This window comes from Petaurus breviceps, unplaced genomic scaffold (assembly GCF_028583685.1).
Source record: "Petaurus breviceps papuanus isolate PSGF00001 unplaced genomic scaffold, PetGlider_PUasm1.0 90897, whole genome shotgun sequence".
In the NCBI taxonomy this organism is placed as follows: domain Eukaryota; kingdom Metazoa; phylum Chordata; class Mammalia; order Diprotodontia; family Petauridae; genus Petaurus; species Petaurus breviceps.
The window spans coordinates 2511000-2535861 of NW_027187374.1; the positions used below are offsets into that span (position 1 = coordinate 2511000).

The 24862-nt window shown below is 37.0% G+C and overlaps 1 protein-coding gene across 1 annotated transcript in view; it reads left to right on the forward strand.

The window, feature by feature from the left end:
* Positions 1–11386, forward strand: part of SH3BGR (SH3 domain binding glutamate rich protein) — a 101256-nt gene extending 89870 nt beyond the window's left edge. Inside the window, 3 exon segments of the mRNA XM_069074851.1 lie at positions 1304–1378; positions 1380–1427; positions 10987–11386. Of these exon segments, the coding sequence (XP_068930952.1) occupies positions 1304–1378; positions 1380–1427; positions 10987–11052 (189 nt within the window). The 3' untranslated portion in view covers positions 11053–11386.
* The last annotated feature ends 13476 nt before the right edge of the window (positions 11387–24862 follow it).

The following is a 24862-nucleotide window of genomic DNA, read 5'->3' on the forward strand; positions in this document are numbered from 1 at the left end:
ATCTATCTATCTATCTATCTATCTATCTATCTATCTATCTATCTATCTATCTATCTATCCATCCATCCATTTGTTTATTTGTTTGTTCGTTCATTCATTCATTCATTTATTTATTTTTGTGCTGAACCTCTAATTTCATTGGCATAGGGGAGTTTCAGGAGGTGATTCCTTCTACCAATATCGATTGTCACCTGCTAATTTTGTAATCCTTAGAATTGTCTGGGGGCACTAAGAAGTTAAGTGACTTGCTTATGGTCACACAGCCTATAAGTATCAGCAGCAAGGTCATTCTGAACCAAGGCCAATGAATCAAGATCATTCTACTACTAGGACAATTCTCAATACAACCTGTCACAACTGCCTCCCTGAACATGTTTTGATATGATAAATATATAGATAATCACAATGAAATAATATCACAGAGTTATGTGTTAAGGCACAGTTATGCAAATTTTAAACTAGTAGCTACTGACAAGACTAAAATTACAAATAATATGCAGAAGAAAAAAATGTCTCAGAATGCTATTACTAAGCAAAAAAAATTTTTTTTTTTTGCTTTTTTGGAGGAGGGAGGCAGGGCATTTGGGGTTAAGTGACTTGCCCAAGGTCACATGACTAGTAAGTGTTATGTGTCTGAGGCCGGATTTGAACTCAGGTCCTACTGAATCTAGGGCCAGTTCTCTATTCACTGTGCCACCCAGCCACCCTCCCCCCTTTTTTATTCCAGAAAATATTATAATACAACAAAATGCTATTTTTTTTTTTACTGCTTCCCCTTGGTTGTTCAGTCTTCTAGGCTGTATTTCTGATTTTTCTTTTTTTTTTTAATATTTTTTTTTTCAATCACTTGTAAAACATTTTTAACATTCATTTAAAAAAAATTTTAGTTCCAAATTTTCTCTCTCCCTCCTTTCCCTCCCTTCTTATTGAGAAAGCAAGCAATTTGATAAAGGTTGTACATGTATGATCATACTAAACATATTCCCATATTAGTTATGTTGTGACTTTCAAATTTTTCTAAGCACATTTTCAGGGTAAAAGGATTCTCTGACATATGTAACTGATTTGTTAATATTAGGAGTCAAAGCTATATTTTAAAGAAAAGCAAATGAAACATGCTGGATTTATTTATCTTAGAGGCATTAGGCTGCGTTCCCATGTAGTAAAAGTCCACATTGTGGAATCTTATTTAAAAGGGTAGGTATTTTTGTATTTTTTTTGGTCAAAGTTTTTTCAGTTCCCTTTACTACTTTAATTCTGACGAATATCTGTAAATAATATTAGTATGCTTTATTTAAATAAGGAGGGGACCACAGAAGAGGAAGAAAAAGAGGAAGCAGAAGAGGAAGAAAAAGAGGGAGCAGAAGAGGAAGAAGAGACAGAAGATTCTTAGTTCTTTTCATGCTTCATTTCTTCAAGCTTCTCAGGTATATATGTGCTTGAAAAAATTGTTCTAGGAATGACTGTGATGAACCATTGATCTTAAATTACCAGTGTCAGAAAAACAAATCTCAACATAGGCCATTTCAATGTGTTTTGGTTTCTTTTTCCAAGGCACTGGTTCCAAAATTCAAAAGGTCACACAGTTGGGTTCACTACAATTTTATGTTACCTAATCTCAACTGAACTCTCAGTGCAATTATTCCTTCCAACTGAAATCCATGAACATTCCCCATAACAGGTTTTCCCAATTTTATCTTCTCTCCTCAACTTTCCACACTTCCTTTCCTTCCCTTCCACTCAGCAGACCTTGCCTTAAACTATACTGAGAAAAGAGGGAATTTATAGTGAACTTTCTCTTGTCCTTCTCAAAATCTCTTATCATCACCTGTCATTTTCTCTTTAATTCTCCTCTTTGAGGTAAAGGTCATCCTTCTCCTTGACAAAGCTCCTACTTGTGCCCTTGATCCTACCCACCTTCTGTCATCTCTAGCAGACTGCTCTTTCTCTCTCTCTCTCCCTCTTCCCCTTTTTCTTCTCCCCCTTTTTCCCCTCTCACTCACTTCCACTTAGCAATCTCCTCTTCTCCCTCTCTCCCTCCCCATTCTTTCTGTCACCTATTCCCCTCTTCTCCTTTCCTCTTCTTTCTTTCTCCCTTTCTCCATCCCTCCCCCTATTTACTCTCCCTGCAAACATGCCCAGGTTTTCCTCATCCTTGAAAAACACCCCCTCTGATTTGACCCTAATATTTCTTCCAGGTTTTGTTCTTTCTCTCCCATCCTCTTCTCAGTCAAAATCTTTAAAAAATTGTCCACACTCATTGCCTTGGCTTCTTTTCATCTTAATATCTTTTCAACCCTTTGCCATCTGGTTTTGGACCTCATAACTAAACTGAAACTTCTGTCTCTAAAGTTACCAGTGATCTTTTAATTGATAAATATGAAAACCTTTTTTCAATTCTCACCTTCCTTGAACTCTCTGAATCCTTTGGCACTATTGACCACCTTCTTCTCCTGGAGACTCTTTCCTCTCTGGGTTTTGTGATATTGCTGGTTTTCCTTCCTGAAAAGGAAAGCAATCTGACAAATCCTTTTCATTTTCCTTTTCTGGATCAGCATCTGCATCATATCCTATAAATGGGAGTACGCCCAGACTCCTTCATGGCCCCTCTTCTCTTTTCTCTCTCTATCTTCTCTCTAATTTCTTCAAAACTCATATGGATTCATTATTATTTATGTGTAGATGACTCCCAGATCTATATACATCTACTTCTCATCTCTCTCCTGCAGTCTCACATTGTCAACTCCTATTGAGCATTTCAAACTCAATACATCCAGAACAGAACACAGAGTCTTTTCCTCAAAACCCTCATCTCTTCAGAACTTGCTTATTTCTGTTGAAGGGGCTACAGTCTTTCCAGGATATTATCTTCAATTCCTTATTCTCACTCTTCCTATATAGCTAGTCAATTAACAAATATTGTTAATAATCCTAAACATTTCTATCATTTGTGCCTTTCTTTCTGTTCACAAGATGATCACACTAGTGTAGGCCTTTATCACCTTTTGTCTGATTTTACCATCCATGTCTGTCTCTACCCATTCCAATCCATCCTCATCACAGACACCAAAGTGCTTTTCCTAAAGTCTCATCATGTCATTCCCTTACTCAATAAACTCCAGTGGTTCTTACGTCCTAGGATGAAGTAGAAACTCTTCTTTTTGTTATTTAATATTCTTCACCACTTGGCCACATATTACTTTTGCAGTTTTATTACATACAGCTTTAATAATTTAAAACTATGCTAAGATTTTGGGGATGCCCCATATTACTCTGATATATACATGCTACAGACTAGTCAAACTGACCTCCTTACTATTCCTCTCACATGGCATGCCATCTCCCATCATCCTGCCTTAGCACCAGCTGTTCCTCAATCCTAGAATACACTCCCTCCTCTATTCCACTTCTTAGAATTCCTGACTTTCTTTAAGGTTCAGCTCAAATTTTACCTTCTACATTAAGTCTTTCCTAGTTTCCTCATCTGCTAGTAGGGAAGGGAATAAACATTTCCATGGTGGCTTCTATGTACCAGGAACTGTGCTAAATGCTTTTTACAAATATTGTCATTTGATCTTCACAACAATTCTCATTTTATAGTCGAGGAAACTGAAGCAAATAAAGCTGAAGTGACTTGCCTGAGTAACACAGCTGGTGTCTGAGGTTGGATTTGAACTCGGGTCTTCCTGACTCTGGGCCCAGTGCTCTATGTACTATACTGTTGCTGTCTCTAGTATCTATACTCCAAATTTCCTTACATTTATTTTGTTTTGATATTGTTTATACCTGGGTAGTAGAGTTCTAAAGACCACCCTCATGTGTAGCCTATGTGGGAATTTGAGAAGAATATGTGTTACAACCACACCAGACCCTCACCCTTTGACTTGCTATGTAATAAATTACATTACTTATTCTCATTTAGGGTAATTAATGAACATACATTTATATTTATTCATAAATTAATAAAACAGTAACATCCTATTAATTAGTAGCTCTGAGACCCACTTTATGAACTATTAGTTTATGAACTATTAGTTATTAAATAAACTTTTTTTCACTATTAAACTCTTTTTACCACAAGGTTTTACTTATCTCGCCATATATCGAGGCTCTTATTTTCCTAGGTTTAACTAAACATCCAATACAACAAACAATGAAACAGACATAAATAATTATTTATAGTGCTAACCTGTGCTAAGGAAAACTATCACCAGGTCCAAAATGACAAGAAGCAGGGCAGATATCCTGTCATGCGAAGACAAGAAAGTCATGAGTAGTAGCTAAGTTTGACATGTTTTGTGGCCAAACAATGCCAAAGAGATCAAGACAAGCCATCAAACGTTTATTAAGAGCCTACTGTGTGCCAGACATAGTGCTAAGCACTGACAATTAAAAGAAAGGCAAAAAAAAAACCAGCTTCTGTTCTCAAGAAGCTCACAGTTTAATGGGGCATAGAAGGTAAGAGGCAAAGCTGTGTTGCTAAAACCATTTGTACTCCTGAGATTGGAACTGTTGATTGATCATGTGACCCTCCTTTCTCTTTGTTTCCCAAAGGGGAGTGTTCTGGACTTTCCAAAATTTATCTTCATTTCTTGGGTGGTCATTTACCATTTATGTTTACCTATGTTTAAGGTCAGCTTTTATGATAAAAATGACTAACCATTTCAATGCTAGCTTAAGTGTGTGATTGCATGAATACAGCAGAAAGAGACAATAGTGGACCACCCAGTAGCAGAGATAGAGAGATTCTCTATTTCACCATTCCAGCAAAACACTATATTTTTTTGATTGGGGACACAAGAGCAAATGAAAGAGAATTATTTATTCATATTTATAACTTCACAGAGTAGAAAGAAAGAGACTCTCTTAAAAGCAGATTTTAAAGACATAAAGAAATAAACTCTCTGGGGATGAAGATATATTTCATGAAGATAGATTCATTGCCCTTTGGGACTAAAAGAGGGAAGGGGAAGCAGGAGAGACGAATCAGTTGTTCCAGTCTCAGGAGCAATAAAGGCTTAACTGGTGACTTGTGTTTTCTTTGGTGGCACAGCTCCAATCCTAGACTCCTGACCTTTTACTTTTTATGTATCTCAGTCTCTCAGTCCTTACTGCTGCTGCTAGTGACAGTAGCATCCCAGATTTTGTGCTTCCCTACCCTCCTTTCCTTAACATGGATAGGACTAATTTATTTTTCAAAGTCATGCCAAAACTATGCTAAACACATATCTATGTTCTAATGAAAACTGATTTTCATAATTATCCCAAGACACTGAAGGATCTTGACATTACTTCTAAATAATCAACTGAATTAAATTACATTCTTTATAGTTTTAGTATTAAATTGAGTATTAAAATGTTTTACCACATTTTAAAAAACTATATATATATATATATATATATATATACATGTGTATTTCTATATACATGCATGATTCTAGAAGTAAGTAGAGAATCTATATTCATTTCCCACGTCTGATGCCTACTACCTCCATAACCTTGGGAAAGTCACAGCCTTTCTGTACCTCACTTTCCTCATCTGTAAAATGAGGGGGAACTATACCAGCTGGCCCGTGAGGACCTCAAAGTTTTATGCCTATAATCTATAATCCTGATTCTAGACTTTATTGGAAAGAAAATCTAGTTATTCATGGTGAACTTTTGCCACTTTGTAGTTTTAAATAGCCATTTTCCTTAAAAAGAAAAACAGCTGCTCTCACTGTTTACAAGGGAGGAAAGTTCCTGTGGTCATATGACATATTGTTAAGGGGCCACATTGGCAGAACAGAGAGAAAAGTCAGATTATGTTGTGTTCAAAGTTCTGCCTCAGTTTCTAACCAGTATTGGTAGGAGGAATTACCTCACCAGAAACTTCCTACATTGATGAAGTCACAGGTTTCAACAGTAAAAAAATATATATACACACAGACATATATATTTCACATATTTTCAAAGGAGTCCTTCACATCAGTTAATATTGATGATTTGAAGAAATCATGAAGTTCCATGAGTTATATTTTATCTTGTACCTTCCTGAAATCAGCGACTCTGTTGCCTGTTCCCTAGAACATTACCTTGGCAGTACCAAGGTTCTAGTGACCATGGATAGCCATATAAAAACCTCTATTTAAAAAAAATTTAATAATAATTACATGCTTTTGACAACAGAAGTAATAATACTTCTATTTTGTAAGTCTGGTAAGTGATTCGTTAATCAACAAGCATTTTGCATTGTGCTAGGCTCAGGATATAGCCCAAAGACAAAAAAAAATGCAACAGTCCCTGCCCCCAAGGAGCTTACATTTCATTGGAAGAAACGTGTATACATATTAGACTGAAGCTCAATGCAAGTAGGTATTATTTCATTTTTTGTGCTTATATCTCCAGTGCCTAGTATAGTACCCAATATTAGTAGGTGATTAATAAATATTTGTTTTAATTAACATAAATATATGCAAAATAAATCATGACAATGCAGAATAGTCTGATCAGTAAATGTCTCATGCAGAAGATAATTCTTGAGCTAAGCTTTAAAGGAAACTCAGGATAAGAAGAGGTGGGAGTGGGCACAGAATATATTCTAGGCATGGAGGTCAACCTGTGCAAGGACAGAGTTGGGACATAGCATGTTGTGTGTGAGGAATGGCAAGAAGGTCAGTTTGACTGGAGTATAGGGTGAGGGTAGGTTAGAACATCTGAAGGACTTAAAATACCAAACAAAGGAGTTTATATTTGATCCCAGGACTACTAGGAAGTCACTATAATTTATTGATAGGGGAATGACATCGTCAGGTCTGTGCTTTCAGGAATATCACTTTGGGTTTGTGTTGAGAAAGCAGAGATTTAAGGAAATAAATCAATTTTCTTATCATCAATTAGGGGATAAGGGCCATAAGGATTACACAATAGGTCTGCAGAAAATGTTGACTGAATTAGGTGAAGATAAGAGGATAGTGTAGAAAGAACAAAGGTAAAAACCAAAAGACTGGTGATAAAGTTTGGGAAATTATGCCAATAAATACAAATTTTGGTATAAATACTGTTACTACCAACCTGCTATTTGAAACCTATTTGGAACTGGTATTGGAACATTTTGAAACCCTCTTGGAAACTGTGACTTCCCATGAATGGCACAACTCCATTTTGAAAATTATTGCTTTAGATAGAGCTATTATAATTTCTAAAAATCTTGAAAATCTTGGTGACCATATTTTAGACTGTTACTAAGATAAGGTTATATCTTAAATACTTTGGAGTACAGAGGTATGACAAAAGGAACATTAGATATCAACTACTCCAAGATTTTTATTTTATAGATAGGTAAACTGAGACACAGGGAAGCTAAATTATTTGTTCAAGGTCTTACAGCTAGTTACTACTGTCTGAACTAAAAATAGAATTCATGTCTTCCATGCTATTTCTTAAAGCCATGTTGCTTCCTACACTAAAACCAACTTCTGGGAAGATGGAAATTGACAATTGACCCAAAGAAATTAATTGGGAAAAAATATTCCATCACTTGAATGATGATAAAACAAAATGTGACTGTATGCTTTCTTTTCCCTCTTATTAATGATATAAAATACAAAAAAAATCCATTTTTTCAACTTATTCAAATCTCCTTTGCCAGATACTTTCATTTTATAAAACTGACATTTCTTTTAAAATAGTGTTTATATTAAAATGAAAGTTCAACATTCATTATAATAATTCATTAATTATTAAATAATATAACCTAAGCACAAACTTGATTTTTGCTGAATACTTTTATAACTTAATCCAGGATTGAATAAAATCTAACCTGAGGGCCATATTTGACTTTCTAAACCAATTAGCATATCTTTGATCATACCTGTATCAATAAAAACATTTTGAGATCTCACTTCATATGCTTATTTGTTTACTATATGCAATTTCTATTCTACTCTGATATAATGTATATTATAAAGCATACACAAAATAGGAATTAAGATGAAAAAAATTAAAGTTTTTCAAAACAATTTTTATTTATAACTGATTCAAAATCCATTTTTGCTCACTAAAATATTCTTTTCACTAAAACAATATTAATATTTTTAATGATGGCAATGTAATTGAATGTTTATTATTTTTAAGAATTTTGGTTTAACACTTGTGATATACTAACATATCACAATATCTCAAAAGTGAAAGGACTGAGAATAACGATATTAACCTCTTCATTTTGCAAAACTTCCATTCTTTTCTCAAGATACATTGAATGACATACATGACATATGGCTGTCTGATGCAATGAATTTAGTGAAGGCATCAGTATCAATATTTGTGTAAAATAGTAACAAAATATAATTTCTTATTTTTTAATTTTTTGAACATTTATAATTTAGTTTTCCAAAGTGCATCCAGATATCAATCATACCTTGCTCTTGTCACATCTTGTTAATCAGTAGCACCTAATTTTCTGTAGAAAAGCACTGAGAAGCTAAGTGAAACACTTGGATATTTCTATTGGCCCATGGGAAGCACAGTGTATGGGACAACATTTCAATTGGCTAAGGATGTCAGGTTAGAATTTTAGGCCAAAAAGAATGATTGATTGAAATGAGCCTCTTTGATTTGTCATGTCAACTATTGTATGAAAAATCAAAGCAAGCATATTGCAGTAATCTTGATGGAACACTTGATTTAGGTTTATAAGCTTTTCCTGGCCTTGTTCTATGTTTACCTCTTTAATTCACCTATAAATAATAAGGCAACCATAATTCCTCAAACTTTTTTTTCTTTTGAAAATTATGCTTTCCCACCACAATCTTGAAGCTCTTCCTCTGTAAAATTTTTGCATATATCTCATTATTTCTTAGATTACATTTTTTTTTCTTCAGTCTTACAGAATTTTTTAGGAACATTCTCGTCTTGGATCATCTTCCCATTTTCTTGGATTTGGGATATTGAGATGTTTGCGCTAGGTCTAGGGCAGGGATTCTAATCCTGTATTTCAGCATAATAGTTTTTCTTTGTAACTTTGTGCATTTTAATACATTAACATATTCTTAGAAGGGGTTTAAAGACTTCACCTGGCTGCTGAAGGGGTCCATGATAAAAAAATTGGTTAAGAATCTCTGTGTTCAAGTATTATCTTCCTCTTTGTATAGGGAGTATCTAAATTTCGCAAGTCTGGTTCTTTGTCCTAATGGTCCACTACTGGTTGCAACAGGGAGTTAATTTTTTCTGACAAGCCTTTGAGAAACATGGCCTGAGTCCTTCTGTGTGGCTCTGGATGGCTGGCTACATCAAAGATCACATACATGGGAGACTGTTCTCAAGGGCATCATATCTGTATACTTACTTATTAACACTTCATTTTCTTTTGTTGTATTGTAGGATCTCTAGACAAATTCAGCAACCTCATTTGCTGGAGTGATAGAGGCAATTCTTGAAAAGCTGGGAGAAAGTCAACTTAGAGGACTGAGATCTGTTTAGGAGATGAACACTCAGTATGTCACTTTTTTTCCTCCATAGGACAAACCTGTTCTGTGGTTCAGAGCTGTGGACACTAAAAAATGTCTCCTAAGATTTTCCAACTTAATTTAGTGCTTTTTTCATATCTTGATATCCATCCTAGTTAGAGGTATTCTTTTGGAATAATTTTCCCAGTCATGGTTTTCTTCTCAGGTTTTTCCACGGTTGTATCCTGTTTAGCATTTACAGCCTTTTGTAACCTGGCCCCAACTTACCTTTACAGCTTGACCCTTTCATACCCTTTTCAGTCCAACCAAGCTGACATTATTACTCTTCCTTATATACTCTGTCTCCCATTTCTGTCTCTGTACTGCCATTCACTATGCCTTTAATATGAACCCTTCTCATGCCCACCTCTTAGAATCCCTACTTTACTTCAAAGTGTAGGTCAGCTCAAACTTCTACATGAAGCTTTTCCTAATTCTTCTGGTTGGTAGTCCCTTCCTCCTCCCCAAATTATCCTCTGGCTATTTTGTTTATATTTGTAAAATAATATGCAAGCTTCTAGAGACTAATGAGGTAATCATTCCTGATGGGAAGAAGTTTTCAATCTTGGTTGTTTAAGACTTAGGGAAAAGAGAGTATGAGATCTTGTGGGTAGATAGAGAGCAAGACATTTATTGAGACCAATGCCTGCTCTCAGGTTTTGAGAATACTCGCAAACATAGTTATAGTGAGAGATCTCATATCCTCTACAACTAGGATCACTAACTCCCGACTCCCTGGAAACTACCTTCTCAGTCCCTCAAGGCTTGGGGAAGGTGCTAAATTCCTAGAGAACATATAGCCTGTTTCACTTTTGTCTTTGTATCTTCACACCTAGCACAGTCTCTGTCATATATCAGGTGACTGATAAATTCCTGCTGATTGATTGTCATCTTCCACCAATCCACTGACTCCCCCTTGACTTGGCTTGGCTGCTCGGGGGCTATTCATGTACTACTCTAACTCCTTGTCCATTGTTGCCATCTCCAGCTTTGTTACCGCCACCTCTTACATCTGTCACTATATCACTTCACCTGAATCTGTCTCCTATATTGCCTCGATAACTTTCCAGCCCTTGGAGAGAGGGAGTGATGGAGGAGAGATAGAGGAGCCAACTGCTATCATATTCACTGATGCTGCTATAAGCCCACCAGTGAGAGTTGCTTCTATCAGAAAATGGTAGTGATAGGAGCAGGAAGATGCCTTCCTCATATTTTCTTCGTACACCCCATGGATCATCTTAAGAAACTTCTGGGGTGCATAGCTCTCTCTCTTTGGAGACTACTGCTCTAGTGTGGTGCTTACTGAAAGTAGATACAATTAGATATAATTCTAGGCCAGTTTTTTATATGAAAACTTGATTCTCCTCCCTTCTATTTTAGTGAATGTTAGTTCATAACATGGAAGAAAATTTAATGTATGTGAAATAATCAAGACTTTAATAAATATTCAAAGAGGATCCTAAAAGTATTCTTTTCCCTAAATGTTTTCCTTTCCCTTTAGGAAGTGAAGTACAAGCCATGCCACAATGTTTCATCAATATTGCCCCAGCAAAATGAGATGGCCTGAGGTTTAGAAACATTTCTTAACATATCAATACTACATTGAGGAGTTGCTGCATCATTTATGTGGGTAGATGTATATTGTATATATCTTTGTGAAAGGAAATTTAGATATATACATATAAATTTAAGTTTGTTTCAAATAGATATGTTTGCTAAGAATGAGCACACCTTAATAGTCCCCTGAAAAATTTATTCCAAGCTATGGAACTAGCTCAAATTCAGCCAAAGAGATTCTAAGAATGCTCCCTGTACATGTGCCTTATGCTGCTTCTGTCAGAACAATTTTGAATATGTTACAGTGTACAATGTTCTAAATAAAAGCTTTTGATGTAAAATTGTGACTTTGTCCAGAGAAGTTTCATTTTCTTATTAATAATCTCAATTGCCAACACTTTAGTTTATGTGCTATATAACCATATATGGGCTAATATTTTCCATTGATATGGTGGTTTAAAATTTTTCATTTACTACTATTGTTGTAAATATTTAATGTATACATAATATCTATTTTAGTCCTTTATAAGTGACTATTATTCTACATGTATAAATGTGATAGAAAAGAAAAATGTGACCATTTTTGTCTTCTACATGAAGATCTATTGTTTTATCACTCTAGCTGTAGATTGTACTAGTGTTTCTTTTTCTCTCTTCTTTTAAAAATACATATATCTTTACATTACAGTCTTTTTAAGAGAAAAAACAAAAACTTTGACCCCTTCTCTCATGAATCAACTTTGAACCTCAATATCTAATGTATGGCCAAGACCTATTGATTTGACTTTTATAACATCTCTCAAATATGTCAGAGGGAAAACTCTGACACTGCCACCATACTGGTACAGACTCTCATCACCCTAGGCTTGGACCATTGCAAGAGCCTGCTGGTGGATCTATCTGCCTAAAGTCTCTACTCTAATTCATCCTTTGTTCAGCTACTAAAGCACAGGTCTGAACATGTGATGTCCCTATTTTGTAAACTCTAGTGACTCCCTATCACCAACAGGATTAAATATGAAATCCTCTATTTGGCATTCAAAACCCTTCATAACCTAGTCCTCTCCTATATTTCCAACCTTCTTATACCTCACTCCCTGCCACTTACTCTTCAATTCAGTGACACTGGCCTCCTTGCTATTCCATAAACAAGAAATTCCATCTCTTTGTTCCAGACATTTTTTCTGCCTGTCTCCTGTGCCTGAAATACTCTCCATCTTTATCTCTGTCTCCTGGTTTCCTTGGCTTCCTTTTATCCCAACTAAAATCTCATCTATTACAGGAAGACTTTCCCAATCCACCTTAATTCTAGTGTCTCCTATCTTTTAATTTTTCCTTTTTATATAGAATATAGCTTTTTTTTTACACATTTGTTTGATTGTCTCCACCTTAATTTAACTTAGAGTGTGAGCTCCTTGAGAGTAGGGACTATTGTTTACCTCTTTTTGTATTCCCATCACTTAGCACAGTACATTAATAAATGTTTATTGACTGACAGACTGGAGTGGACAGAGACCTGAAGCAGGGAGACTAGTCAGCACCATCTTACAATAGATTAAGTGTGAGATGATGCCACTCTGCCCCTGGAATAGTGGTTGTGTGAGTGAAGATAGAAATGACAAGACTTGGCAGCAGATTGAATATATGGGATGAGAACAAGTGACAAATCATGGATAACAATGAGCATATAGGAGTGGGAGGTGCCTTAGTGGGTGGTGCCTTAGATGGTAATTGGAATGATGGGAAGGCTTAGAAGGAAAAATGATGAGTTCTGTTTTGGTTATTTTAAGTTTGAAAATGTGAGACATCCAGTTTGAGATGTTCAGTAGGCATTTGGTGATATGAGACTGGAGGTCTGGAAGGAGGTTAAAGTTGAATGAGCAGATCTGAAAATCATCAACATAGAGGTGATAATTGAATCCATCAGAGTTGATGGGATAATCAAATGACTACTACAGAGGAGGAAAAGAAGAGGATCCGGAGCAGAGCACTAGGGGAACCCATGGTTAATGGGTATAACATGGAGGAAGATCCAGCAAAGAAAACTGAAAAAGAGTTGTCAGATAACAAGGAGAACTAGAGAACAGTGTCCCAAAAAACTAGAAAGAAGAGAGTTTGAAGAAAAGGAGGGGGATCGACAGTGTCAAGGGCTAAATGATTGGGAAAGGGCATTAGATTTGACAATTAAGAGACCCTTGGCAACTTTTGAGAGAACAGTTTTAGTTGAATGATGAGGTTGGAAGCTAGACTGTAGTGAGTGAGAGGAGAAGATGTGTTGGCATTGGTTGTAATTAGGAGTCTCAAGGAGTTTAGCAATGAAAGGCAGGAGAAATATATGAAGATAGGTAATGGGGATGGTTAGTTAAGTATTTTTTAAAGATGGGGTGACATGATTATTTTTATAAGCACCAAAGAAACAACTAGAAGATAGGGAGAAAATGAAGATTAGTGAGAGAGTGGGGATGACAGATAGGGCAATCTGTTGGAGAAGACAGAATAGAGTGGCATCACTTGTGCATGTGGAGGGTTTTGCTTTTTTAAGTCAAAGGGCCAACTCTTTAGGCAAGGCATGGGTGAAGGGGAAGATAGTAGGAAAGCCATTTAAGTGATGATAGATGTCAAAAAGAGTGAGTTATTAGTGAATGACTTCAATTTTTTTTAGTGAAATATGAAGCAAGATTTCAGCTAAGAAGGTGGGAGGATTTCTATGATAGGTTTGGAAAAGGATGAAAAGGTTTGAAGTAGTTGGAGACAGCAGGATTAGGGAAGCATAAATGATTGCCTTGTTGAAGTTGGACCCAGTTGAGATGTGATCTTAATTTGTAGGAGATCTCATCAGCATGGTTTGTATTTTCTTCAAGTGAATAGGAATGAAGACTGAAAAGGTAGAAGTAATACAAGATGAGTCTTGACAGTGTTATTAGCAAGGGATTTTAGTGCAAAAGGGGTTGAGGGAGGGAAAGGAGAAGAGTATAACCAGTTTGGGGTTGATGGCCTGGGAAAACTGAGGAATGGAGGAATTAGAAGTCTTGTTAAGGATGAAGAACATGGTTATGCTCACAAGGCATAGGGAAAGATGGAATGATAAAAGATTGTGATCACATAAGGGTATAATCATTTATGTAACTGAGGTGGAGTGGAGGTAGGAGTAGGAGATGAACCCAAAGATGTGGTTATCACAAAAACCTATAGAGAAGTGTCCAAGAGATGGTGATTGACAGTGTCATTTGGTAGGTACATAGAGGTCAAGAAGGATGAAAACTGAGAAAAGGTCATTAGATTTTGTTTCATCAAGAGATTCTTGGTAACTTCAGAGAGAGCAGATTCAGTTGAATGAGAAGAGTGGAAACCAAACTACAGAGCAATTAGAAGAGAGTGAAAGTAGAGGAAACACTGATTGTAGATGGCTTTCTCAAGGAGTTTGACCATGAAAGGGAAGAGTGATATAGGATATATAGAGATAGAAGGGATAGTAAAAGGATTGTTTGGGGGAAAAGATAATGAGTTTTGTTTTGGATATGATGAATTCAGGATAACTACAGGACATCCAATTCACCATGTACTGTTAAATTTTGAATGAAGGAATTGAAATATTTGCAGCCTTCATGCTGTAAGAGTATTCTTTTTTTTCATTCTCTCTCTTTTTCCTCCTATATCATGAATTTACAAAGATAGAGATTTTGGAGTATAGGAATCCCCTTAAATTCTGTACTGATTTTATTTTTTTCCTCTTTTGTGATAGACACATACTCATGATTCGTGTTTTCACAGAATGGTGGTAGTGGTTTTATTTCTCTGTTCAGAGCAGAGCTGTGGAATGTGGAATTTATCATTCAGACTATATCAGTTTAAGTCATTGGGTGACTAGCTAATTGATTGAATTAATCCTCATTTTGCTGTGCACTATATTAGTCCATTCATCTTTGAACTTAAATCCCTCAATGTTACTAAAATATATTTTATTTATAATAGTTTTGCACTACTTTTTAAAGACGGACCTGTAAACATATAAACTGCTAAATGTAGTCTGCTGAATTCCACTATCACCAAAATTAAATGTTAAAGAATTTGTGAAACTTTTACAATATCCATAAATACATAAGTACATGTGGTCAACCCTGGCTCACCCCTTCTCCCTCCAATCCCCAGCAATGTAATGCTTTGTCTTGATGTGCAGATACTTGTAATGGAAAGCAAACAAGTACTCAGCACCTTGTTTCAATTGAGCCTTGCCCTTGATTATATCAAGTCTTTGTTAAGAAACAGAACTTGTGAAACCCAAAGTGGGAGGAACTTGCTGATGCAACAGGAAGGGCAGAGCAGAGAGGAGCTAATGACCATATATAAGGAGAAGCCCAAGCTGGGAGAGAGCAGAACTGAGAAAGGGAATGGTTATGGAGACTGGAACTCTGTTGGTTTGTTCTGTCTGTGTTGGTTTTTGTTTGTGACACTTTGTACAGAAGCTCTGGTACCTTACTGGAAGCCCTTAAAGAGGATTTTCTTGTTGTTTGTTTACAGAAGTCCTGGAGGAGGGTTTCAGAGTTCCTGGGATCATACTGATGATGTGTTTTTAGTTTTCAGTCCTTGTTGGTGGATCTGTGTTGATTTCACAGGCAGAAAGTGAATTGATGATGGCGCCAGCAATATATATGAATGTTGTTTTGGTTCTGCTAGGCATTGTCTTCCCAGAAACAGAAACTGTGAAGGACTTGAGGTGCACTGGACCCTGTGAGCTTCAATATGGAACTGGACAAGGAACTGGATGAGGAGCTGGACAAGAAACTGAGAGCTGCTTACCTTTGAATCCAAGTGACAGTTGCATAAATTCAGGCAAAAGCTGGGACTATGAAAGAGGAACCATGGAATCTGAGAGCCAACCTTGAGTCAAGATGAAAAGATCTCTTCTTGGGTACTTAATGGTGACTGAGAAGATCATGATTTACTGTGGCCTAGGGGTGGGAGAGCTTTGTACTCTGTACCTTGTACCTCTTAAGGATGGTTGAGTTAAGGATGATTGGAAACTAATCTCCAATCAAGAAGAAAGAAGACTTTTTGACTGAGATTAAGATGATGTGACCCAGGGGTGGAGAACTTTGACCTTTGTACTTTGTGTAAGGAGGTCAGCTCCTTAAGGATGATTGAGTTAAGGACTTACTGAATGATGTCTTTTGTTTAAAACTATGTGGCCACTTTAGTGATAAGTTGTTATGTATAACATTGTGAATGCTGTACTTTGGTTTCTGTGAATGTTTTGCTTTAGTTTACTGCTGAATAAATAGAGAGTTTACTATACTATGTGATCAGAATCTTAAAACTGTTCATAGCAGTCTTCTGGAAAGCTGCTCATGCTTGGTTTTACAATACTGTATGTTTGTAACCTGGAAAGGCATGTTTGTAGTGATTTGAAGCTCACAGGCATGCATAGAACATGGGCTTCAGGGATCTTCCTGCACACTTGGCCCACACTCTATGGGCACTTCTTGTTGTTGTTGAGTTGTTTCAGTTGTGTCCCACTCTTCATGACTTCCTTTGGTATTTTCTTTGCAAAAATGGTTTACCATTTACTTCTCCAGGTCATTTTACAGATGAAGAAACAGAGACAAATAGGGTTAAATGACTTGCCTGTGGTCACATCACTAGTAAATGTCTGAAGCAGATTTGAACTTAGGAAGATGAGTCTGCCTGACTCTAGGCTTGACATCTATGTACCACATTGCCTACCTGCCCTGGATACCTGTGCTTAAGCTTTAATGGAAATTAAAAAGTAAGCAGTCTTAAAATACAAATTTAAGTCTGGGCATACTCAATCTAAAAATAAATGAGACAATCCTTTTTCTTTTTCTTTTTGGAGGGAAATTGGGGTTAAGTGACTTGCCCAAAGTCACATGGCTAGTAAGTGTTAAGTGTCTGAGGCCAGATTTGGACTCAGCTCTTCCTGACTCCAGGGCCAGTGCTCTATCACTGCACCACCTAGCTGTCCCTAAACAGACAATTCTAATATTTTAAAATGTAACTCTTTGTGCTTTTTTTTTTTTTTGCTTTTTGGAGGGCAATTGGGATTAAGTGACTTGCCCAAGGTTACATGGCTAGTTTTTGTGTGAAGTGTCTGAGGCTGGATTTGAACTCAGGTCCTCCTGACTCCAGGGCTGATGCTCTATTGTGCCACCTAGCTACCCAAAAATGTAATTCTTGTAACAATCAATGGCATTGTATAAAGTACCTTTTGAATTTCTAAACCACAGGAGAAATGTTTTAAAGTAAGTATTAGAGGTGTCATTCCTAGCACTTTAAATAATACTAGCTTCCAACCAACTACCTCTTATAAGCGGGCAAGTCACCATAGCTAAAGCAGCAAGGCAAACAAAGAGAGGGGCAGGAGGTAGTATATTCCAGGCCAGTTATAACACTGCTGCCATCTCTACCATTATTTCCCTTTAGATTCTAATAGAGATAGTTCAGAGCCCTAAACCAGGAACCCCAGGAATAGTGGTCCTTCCCAGAACACATTCCAGCCTTATGCCCTGTAATGCCATACACAAAAGCTTTCCAGAAGAAATACTGTGAACAGCTTTTTTAAGGTTCTGATTACTCAGTATAGTGATCACTCTATTCCATAACAAAAGCAAAACATCCATGGAAAATCAAGGTACAGCATAATTCAAAATACAGCATTCACCATATTACAACTTATCACAGAAAATCACAATATAATATTCACAGCATAGTCTCAAAGTAAAATAGTCACTTTTAAGTTAACTCAATCAGTAACTTATCAGTAGTATCAAAGTCTTCCTCTCATGGGGCAAAGTCTTGATTAACTCAATCAGTCACTTATCAGTAGTTTCAAAGTACAATAGTCAAAGTACAATCAGTCACTTATTCAGCAAAGTCTTACTGAAGTCATACACAAACCCCTCCACCCCTTAGGTCACTAGTAAACTATAATTCCATAATTACTCAGTACCCAAGGAGAGGTCTTTTCATCTTGATCTGGGGCCTGTTCTCAGATTCCCTGGCTCCCCTTCCATGGTCCCAGATTCACCTGGGTCACCTGGATTCACCAGACTGTCACCTGGGTTTAATGGCAGACAGCTCCCAGTTCCTTGACCAGCTCTCTGGGCATGTCCTCCTCCACACTGAACTTCACAGTGTCTGGTCCATGTCAGATCCCTCACCATTTCTGCTCCAAGGAATTCAAGGCTCAACCAAGCCACAAACAAAGTCTCAGTATCCCAGTCATGCTTCAGTCACCTGGGCTCCTGGCTCCAGATTCCGGGCTTCTGGGCTCCTGGTCTCTTGGGATCCTGTTCAGAAGAAGCTCCACAACCACCACAAGTTCTCAGGATTCAGTTCTCTATTCTTCTGTAGCTGCTCTGCCACCAGATCTTGGTCTCAAGGAAATTTTGACTGTACTTTTCCGGGGCTTTTCTTATATACACAGACCTACTTCCTTCATCCAATTTCCTGTTACAGTCAGTAACAAGGGGACAGGAGTTCATACCTTCTGTTCCCCCAATCAGAGGCTTTATCAGTTTCTAAGTGTTAAGTACCTGCTACTTTTGCCAACACAAAAGGAATCTTCAAATTCAAAATTACATTACCATTACATTGAAGGGATCAGTCATTGTGGAAAAGAGGCTCACCTTTGCCACCAACTGCTACTGATGGGCAGATAATACCAAGATCCTGAGAATACTAATGCTGCCAGATCACTGATCCTATTTGCAGCACAGTCTCCATAGCCATTATTCCAGAAAACAAACTCCTAAGAAAATGTGACCTGGCAACTGCTTCTGCAGATCCTGAAGCCTCCAATTTTTTAGCAAACAGAGATACTGAAGACACAGGAAAAGAAATTCTTAACATCAAAGTCCTTGGTCTAAAAATAGTTTAAAATTAGAAAAAGATGATTTTATAAATGGAGTGATGCTGAAAGAATATGTGTCTGCTTTTCTATTGTACCTGAAAAACTACTGAACCTTTCCATCTGACTGGCAACTGAAATCTTTATGTCAGCTCCTTGAGGGCAGCAGCTTTTTGCCTCTTTTTGTATCCCCAATGTTTAGCACTGTACTGGCAGATAGTAGGTGATTACTAAATGTTCCTCAATTGTCTATTTCCTCCATTAGATTGGGAATTCCTTGTGAGCAGAGCTTTTCTATTGGCATCTCCAGTGCTTACAGTGCTTTGTAGATAGGAAGTGCTTAATGTCTTCATTTATTCATTGTAAAGATATGTTTTAGCCCTGGGAATTTAGCCCCTTCGATTGTTAAATTCTTTGCTTCTCCTATGACTATAGCTTCTAGTTGAAACTGGAACCAGAATAAAAATTATAGATTAATATTTAAATTTGGTCTGTGTAATATTTTTTAAAAAGTTTAAGTTTTTATTGTTATAAAAGTCCTCTAGAGATTAGTAGGCAGAAGAGCTACTTGAGAAAAAAGTTATTCAGGATAAAAGGTTCAATGTAAATAAAATATCTAAAATATTAATAATAAAAGTAATACAATGGTAGGATAATTAGTAGGATGATGTATCATCAAAGCAACAAATGGAGCAAAACATTGGATTTGATTTATAAGTATTTGAGTGTTCTAAATCTATTTAATTTCTTTAAAAACAAAATAAACTCTTCCTGTGTATTTTTTCTTTAACTTTTGTTCAAATGTGTCCTAAATCCCTACATATGAAAGGAAATAAATATTTTTTTTCTCCAATGTCCTTCACTCTCTGAAATATTTTGCAAATGATTCTTCAGGTTCAAATGTCCATTTGGTATAAGGACAAATGATTTATGATGATAGAATGGATTTTTGAATTTCACCTTAAAATTTTTTCTCAATATATGAATGTGCAAAGGGATAGGGTGGTGGTGATGGTGGTGAGGAGTCAGTCTAGTCGATGAGAACCCAGTCCTTATGAGTATTCACAGTATGTAATGCAATACTCCATGGGGACTTTGGAGTAAGTTCAGGCATGACTATTTCTACAATTGTCTTTCCAAAACAATAATGAGTCTAAAAGAGGTAAATGTAGGCATGACTGTTTCTAGTCCACAGACCACTTGGTATAGAAATGGATTTTTGATTGTCTGGATGTTGAGTCAGACATGGTATGTTATACAAAAGATTATCATAGGGGCATCTTGACCCTTTCTTGGTATCTATCAAGGAAAATAAGTTGCTGTGGACTCCAAGTATGGGAGGGCCCTTGAGCTGGCATAATGCTTCAAGTGTGTGGCCCTGCTGTTTGCTTAGGGGTAACACCAGTGCCAGCAACCCACTTTCCCTTTCTAAGTCACCACGAAGCCATAAGCACATCTCCTTGTTGTGGTTTTTGTCCTTGTTGTATCTATTCTTTCCTGCCTTGGGTGAAGGAGTGTTAGAGATGGTATCAATTAGACAGAGACTATATGAACTTTGAAAAACTGGCAGATCCACCAGAGGTCTGTGAACTAGTTTGTGACAGTTAATCTTGGTCTATTAGCATTACCCCAAGGAATGACCATGACCCAGCCCATAGTGGATTGACTCCTACAACCAAGATGACAGATTCTATAAGTAAAGGAGTGGTTCTGTTCATTGACCATGCTGCATTTAGAAGTGAAATAGGTGGGAGTGAATGTTTTTGTACCATTTAATATAGAATCTATTCTATCTATGGAAGGAGATGGTAGAGGGGAAAAGGGTGTATACCCAGATTTGGAGGGAAATGGTTTGTACTTCTGTTTTAGCTATGACTTCTCAGAAAATATCCCTTTATAAAAACTGATATTAGATGATACTAGGGCACTAATCATACAAGTGATATTAGGAAGAAACACTAGAATGGAGGCTTTAACTGACAGCATCACTCAATAAGTGACAAGCATTTATTAAGCACCTACATGTTCCAGGCACTTTTCTAAACCCATACAAATACAAGGCCTAGAATCTGTCAAGTTGTAATTTCAACAAAGATTATTTAAATCTATAAAATTATCCTTCATAATATAAAAGGACAAAAGGAACCTAATTTATGAAATGGTTACTTATTTTTCCACGATCTTAGTTTTTAGTCCTAATATCAGGATATTTGAGAAGAAATATTGTCATATCCTAAGGGAAAAACAAAAAAAAACTTTCTTAACTTCATGAGCAGATAACAGAATAATATAATTTAAGGATTCTTTCCTGACCCATACCTACATTAAAACACCACTACCAATGCTAAGATTTTGGGGAGATATCTCAACATTTCTGAGACAAACTTGCCAAATGAAATAATAAAATCTATAAATTCTTTATTACTTTTTTATTGACTCTGCTAAGGACCTTTCTCTATCATCCCCTTCATAGATGACTAGGACACTTCCCTTTATACCAAAAATAAAGTAGATGTATTTTAGAATCACTCTTGTTTTAGAAAGACACTTGTAATCAAACTACAAGTTTCAAATAAGTTCCTGTAGTGTTCTAGACTCTGAAATAGTAGCTGAGGACACAAAAATAAAATAGTTCATGACCTAAAGGAACTTATATTCTATCAGAGAGATGACACATACTTACATAAGTATGTATAAATTTTTTGTAGGGTGAATGTAAGATGAGTGTGTGAGTAGATGCTGTTGTATAATTAGAAAAAGGTGCCCTGGGTATTTGAATCAGAGTTGCAAAATAATATCTTTTATAAGGAAGGTAGTCACAGAGAATCCATTGCTAAGTATAAGCCTCCAAAGAGCTCAAGCACAGAAGTTCTCTCTCTCTCTCTCTCTCTCTCTCTCTCTCTCTCTCTCTCTCTCTCTCTCTCTCTCTCTCTCTCTCTCTCTCTTTGTGAATGTATTCATTGTCTCCTAGCAAAGAACAAGTAAAGTTACTCAATGATTACAGAATGTCTAAACCACGATACATGAGTGTAGTGCAATACTACTTCATTGTAAGAACTGATGAGGAATTCAGAAGCATGGGAAGACTTACTGTGAACTGATGCAAAGCAAAAAGAACCAGGAAAACAATATACACAATGCCCACAACAATTTAAAAGGAAAGAATAGTAAAATGAAACTGAACACAGCATAATCATAATGTTCAAGTTTGGTCCCAGAAAAGAGTTGAGAAAACATATGTCCCTTTCTTCATTGGATGGGGAATTACCAGTGTGAAATACTTCACATATCAGCTGTGGTTGATGACTGTCTTTCCTTAACTATGTGTTCTTTATAAATCTTTGTTACAAAAGAAAGCTCATTGGGAAGGAGGTGAGGGTGGAGAGTGATTTATTTTGAAATAAATGCAATATAAAGACAAAAATAATTGTATATAGGGAGGTAAGGTAATTAGATTGGGAGTTGAGAGAATGAGTTCCAGCTCTGTAACCTTAGGAAACTCACTTGACCTTTCTATAGCCATGTTTCCTCATCTGCTAAAAGAATTAGGCTGAAAAAAAGAAAAAGAATTAGACTGGCCAGCCAGCCAGCCTAGGAATCAGGAATTTATCAATCAGTTAAATTTTATTAGCTCCTGCTGTGTGCCAGACACTGAAATAAGTTTTGGGGACACACAAGAAAAGGCAAAACAAAAAGTCTCTATCTTCAAGAAGCTTATATTCTAACTGGGGGAGACATGCATATACACATATGTATGTATGTAACATGAATGAATTGGCCTATTAAAGGACATTAAATGCATAGATATTCCTTGTTTGTTTCTGATCTATCATATGGAAGCCTGAGGGGGCCAACTTGCAGCTATGTGGAGGGTCTAGCACTATGTGATGAAGAAATGTACCTTCATTGGCTATTGGGCTAGAAAAGCTCAAGGCACTTTTTAATAGAGACAGCTTCCAGCTGGGGCACCCTGATTGGGGCTCTCCTAGTAGCAAGATGTGTTTCTAGTGAATGGTGGAGGACACAATATTCTATCCTAGTGTAATTGTTATCTGTTCCAATTGGCAGCTAGTGCAGGGGAACTTCATGAGATAAGATTGCACTGGGACTTTGACTCTTTGTTCTTTCCTGACTTTAGGTGAACAAGTATCCAGAAATGGAATTATCTAGGGGAGTTTTGTGAAGTTTTTACATCTGTGGCTATGGCAGCAGGAACCACTAGTGTAATGATAGCCATGGCATCCAATGGAGTGGCAATGGCTGACATTAAGATGAAGTTCCTATGTCAGAGAGTTTTTCTTCTCTGAGAGCAGGTCCTAGAAAGGTCATGCTTGGTTGTTTGATTGGAAAGTGCTTGGTGCTAAGGTGAAATGTGAATATTTTGATGAGACTTACTTCCTCCAGATATTTAGCAATACCCCCAGGATATTAGGTTGGGGATTCATTAGACAGACAATGAACAAGAGGACAGGGAATCTAATCCCCCTAAGCAGAGGTCAGGCTTTCCCAGAACTGAACCTAGACCAACTCCAATGGTTGGGTACAAGACAAGGAGTGGGATTGGCCATCAGGCTTTGTGAATTCCAGCTGTGTAGCGCCTCTATCTGTGGTGGAGTGGTAGGAAGCAGGACAGCTGAGCTCTCCTCCACAAAAGTCTTCTAAACAGATCTAGAAAATGCACCAGATTGATTCCAAATGGCAAAATCCAGAAAGAGTTACAGTGAGTCATTTGTCCAACCCAGACCAGCATAGGGAAACAGAGAAGGAGATCTTTGGATACTGGGGACAGGATTGGGCCAGATTCGTGATGCCTTTGGAGCACTCTGGTGCCCTGACAAATACTGTGCACCAAGGCAAGAGGAAGTCCAGACCCCTACTATGGCACTACCAGTCAGTCCCATACCAGATCACTGCAATAGGAACAGGTGTAAACTGGCAACTTTGACACCCACTACTCAGTTCTGAGTCACAGATTCAGGGTGGAATAAGATGGAATTTGTGTAGGAGAGCGACATCCTTGGGTAGGGAGTCCCTGAACTGTATATAAAGTCCAGTAGTAGTCTATTCTTGCACAGTTCCAGACCCAGGTCAGGATCTTGCAAAGCTTAGATCAGGGGGGCTGTAATCAGACCGCTTTGAGACCACAAGCACGCAGGTCCCCAGGCTGTCCTTGAGATTCTGGAATAACAAAATATTCAGACTCGCAGGAATGCAGCAAGAAGGTCAGCCCAGAACTTCCAGAAGGGTGACAGACCCCATTCCTAAAATCAAGTCTGAAGACAGGAAAGTAGAGCAGAAGAATGGGCAAACAGACAAAAAAGAACCTTATCATAATGATCTATTATAGAGACAGGGACACATGAGACACAAAAGCAGAAGAGAATAACTCCAAAATACCTAAAAGCAAAACCTCATAGAAAAGCAGCTTGGACATAGATTCAACTAGAATTCTTGAAAGAGATGAAGCAAGATTCAATTTTTATTATAAATGGAATAAGAGAACTTGAGGGGAAAGTTGGAAAAGAGATGAGATCTATGAAAGAAAGAATTTGAAATGGAATTAACAATTTGGCATAAGCATAAAATCTTACACAAGCAACATACTCCTTAAAGAATTAGAATGGACCAAATAGAAACTGATGAATTCATGAGGCAACAAGAAATATTAAAATAAAATCAAAAGACTGAAAAAACAATTGACCTGGAAAACAGATTGAGGGAAAAAGGAATTAAGAATCATTAGACTATCTTCATGCCAACAACCAATAAAAAGCCTACACGTTCTATTTAAAGAAATCTTAAAAGAAAAATAGCCAGATTTCTTAGAACCAGAGAGTAACATGAAAAGAGAAAGAATCACCTCCTGAAAGAAACCCTAAAATGGAAACTCCCAGGAGCAACATAGCAAAAATTCAGAGTTTTCAGGTCAAAGAAAAAAAATACTGCATGCAGTCAG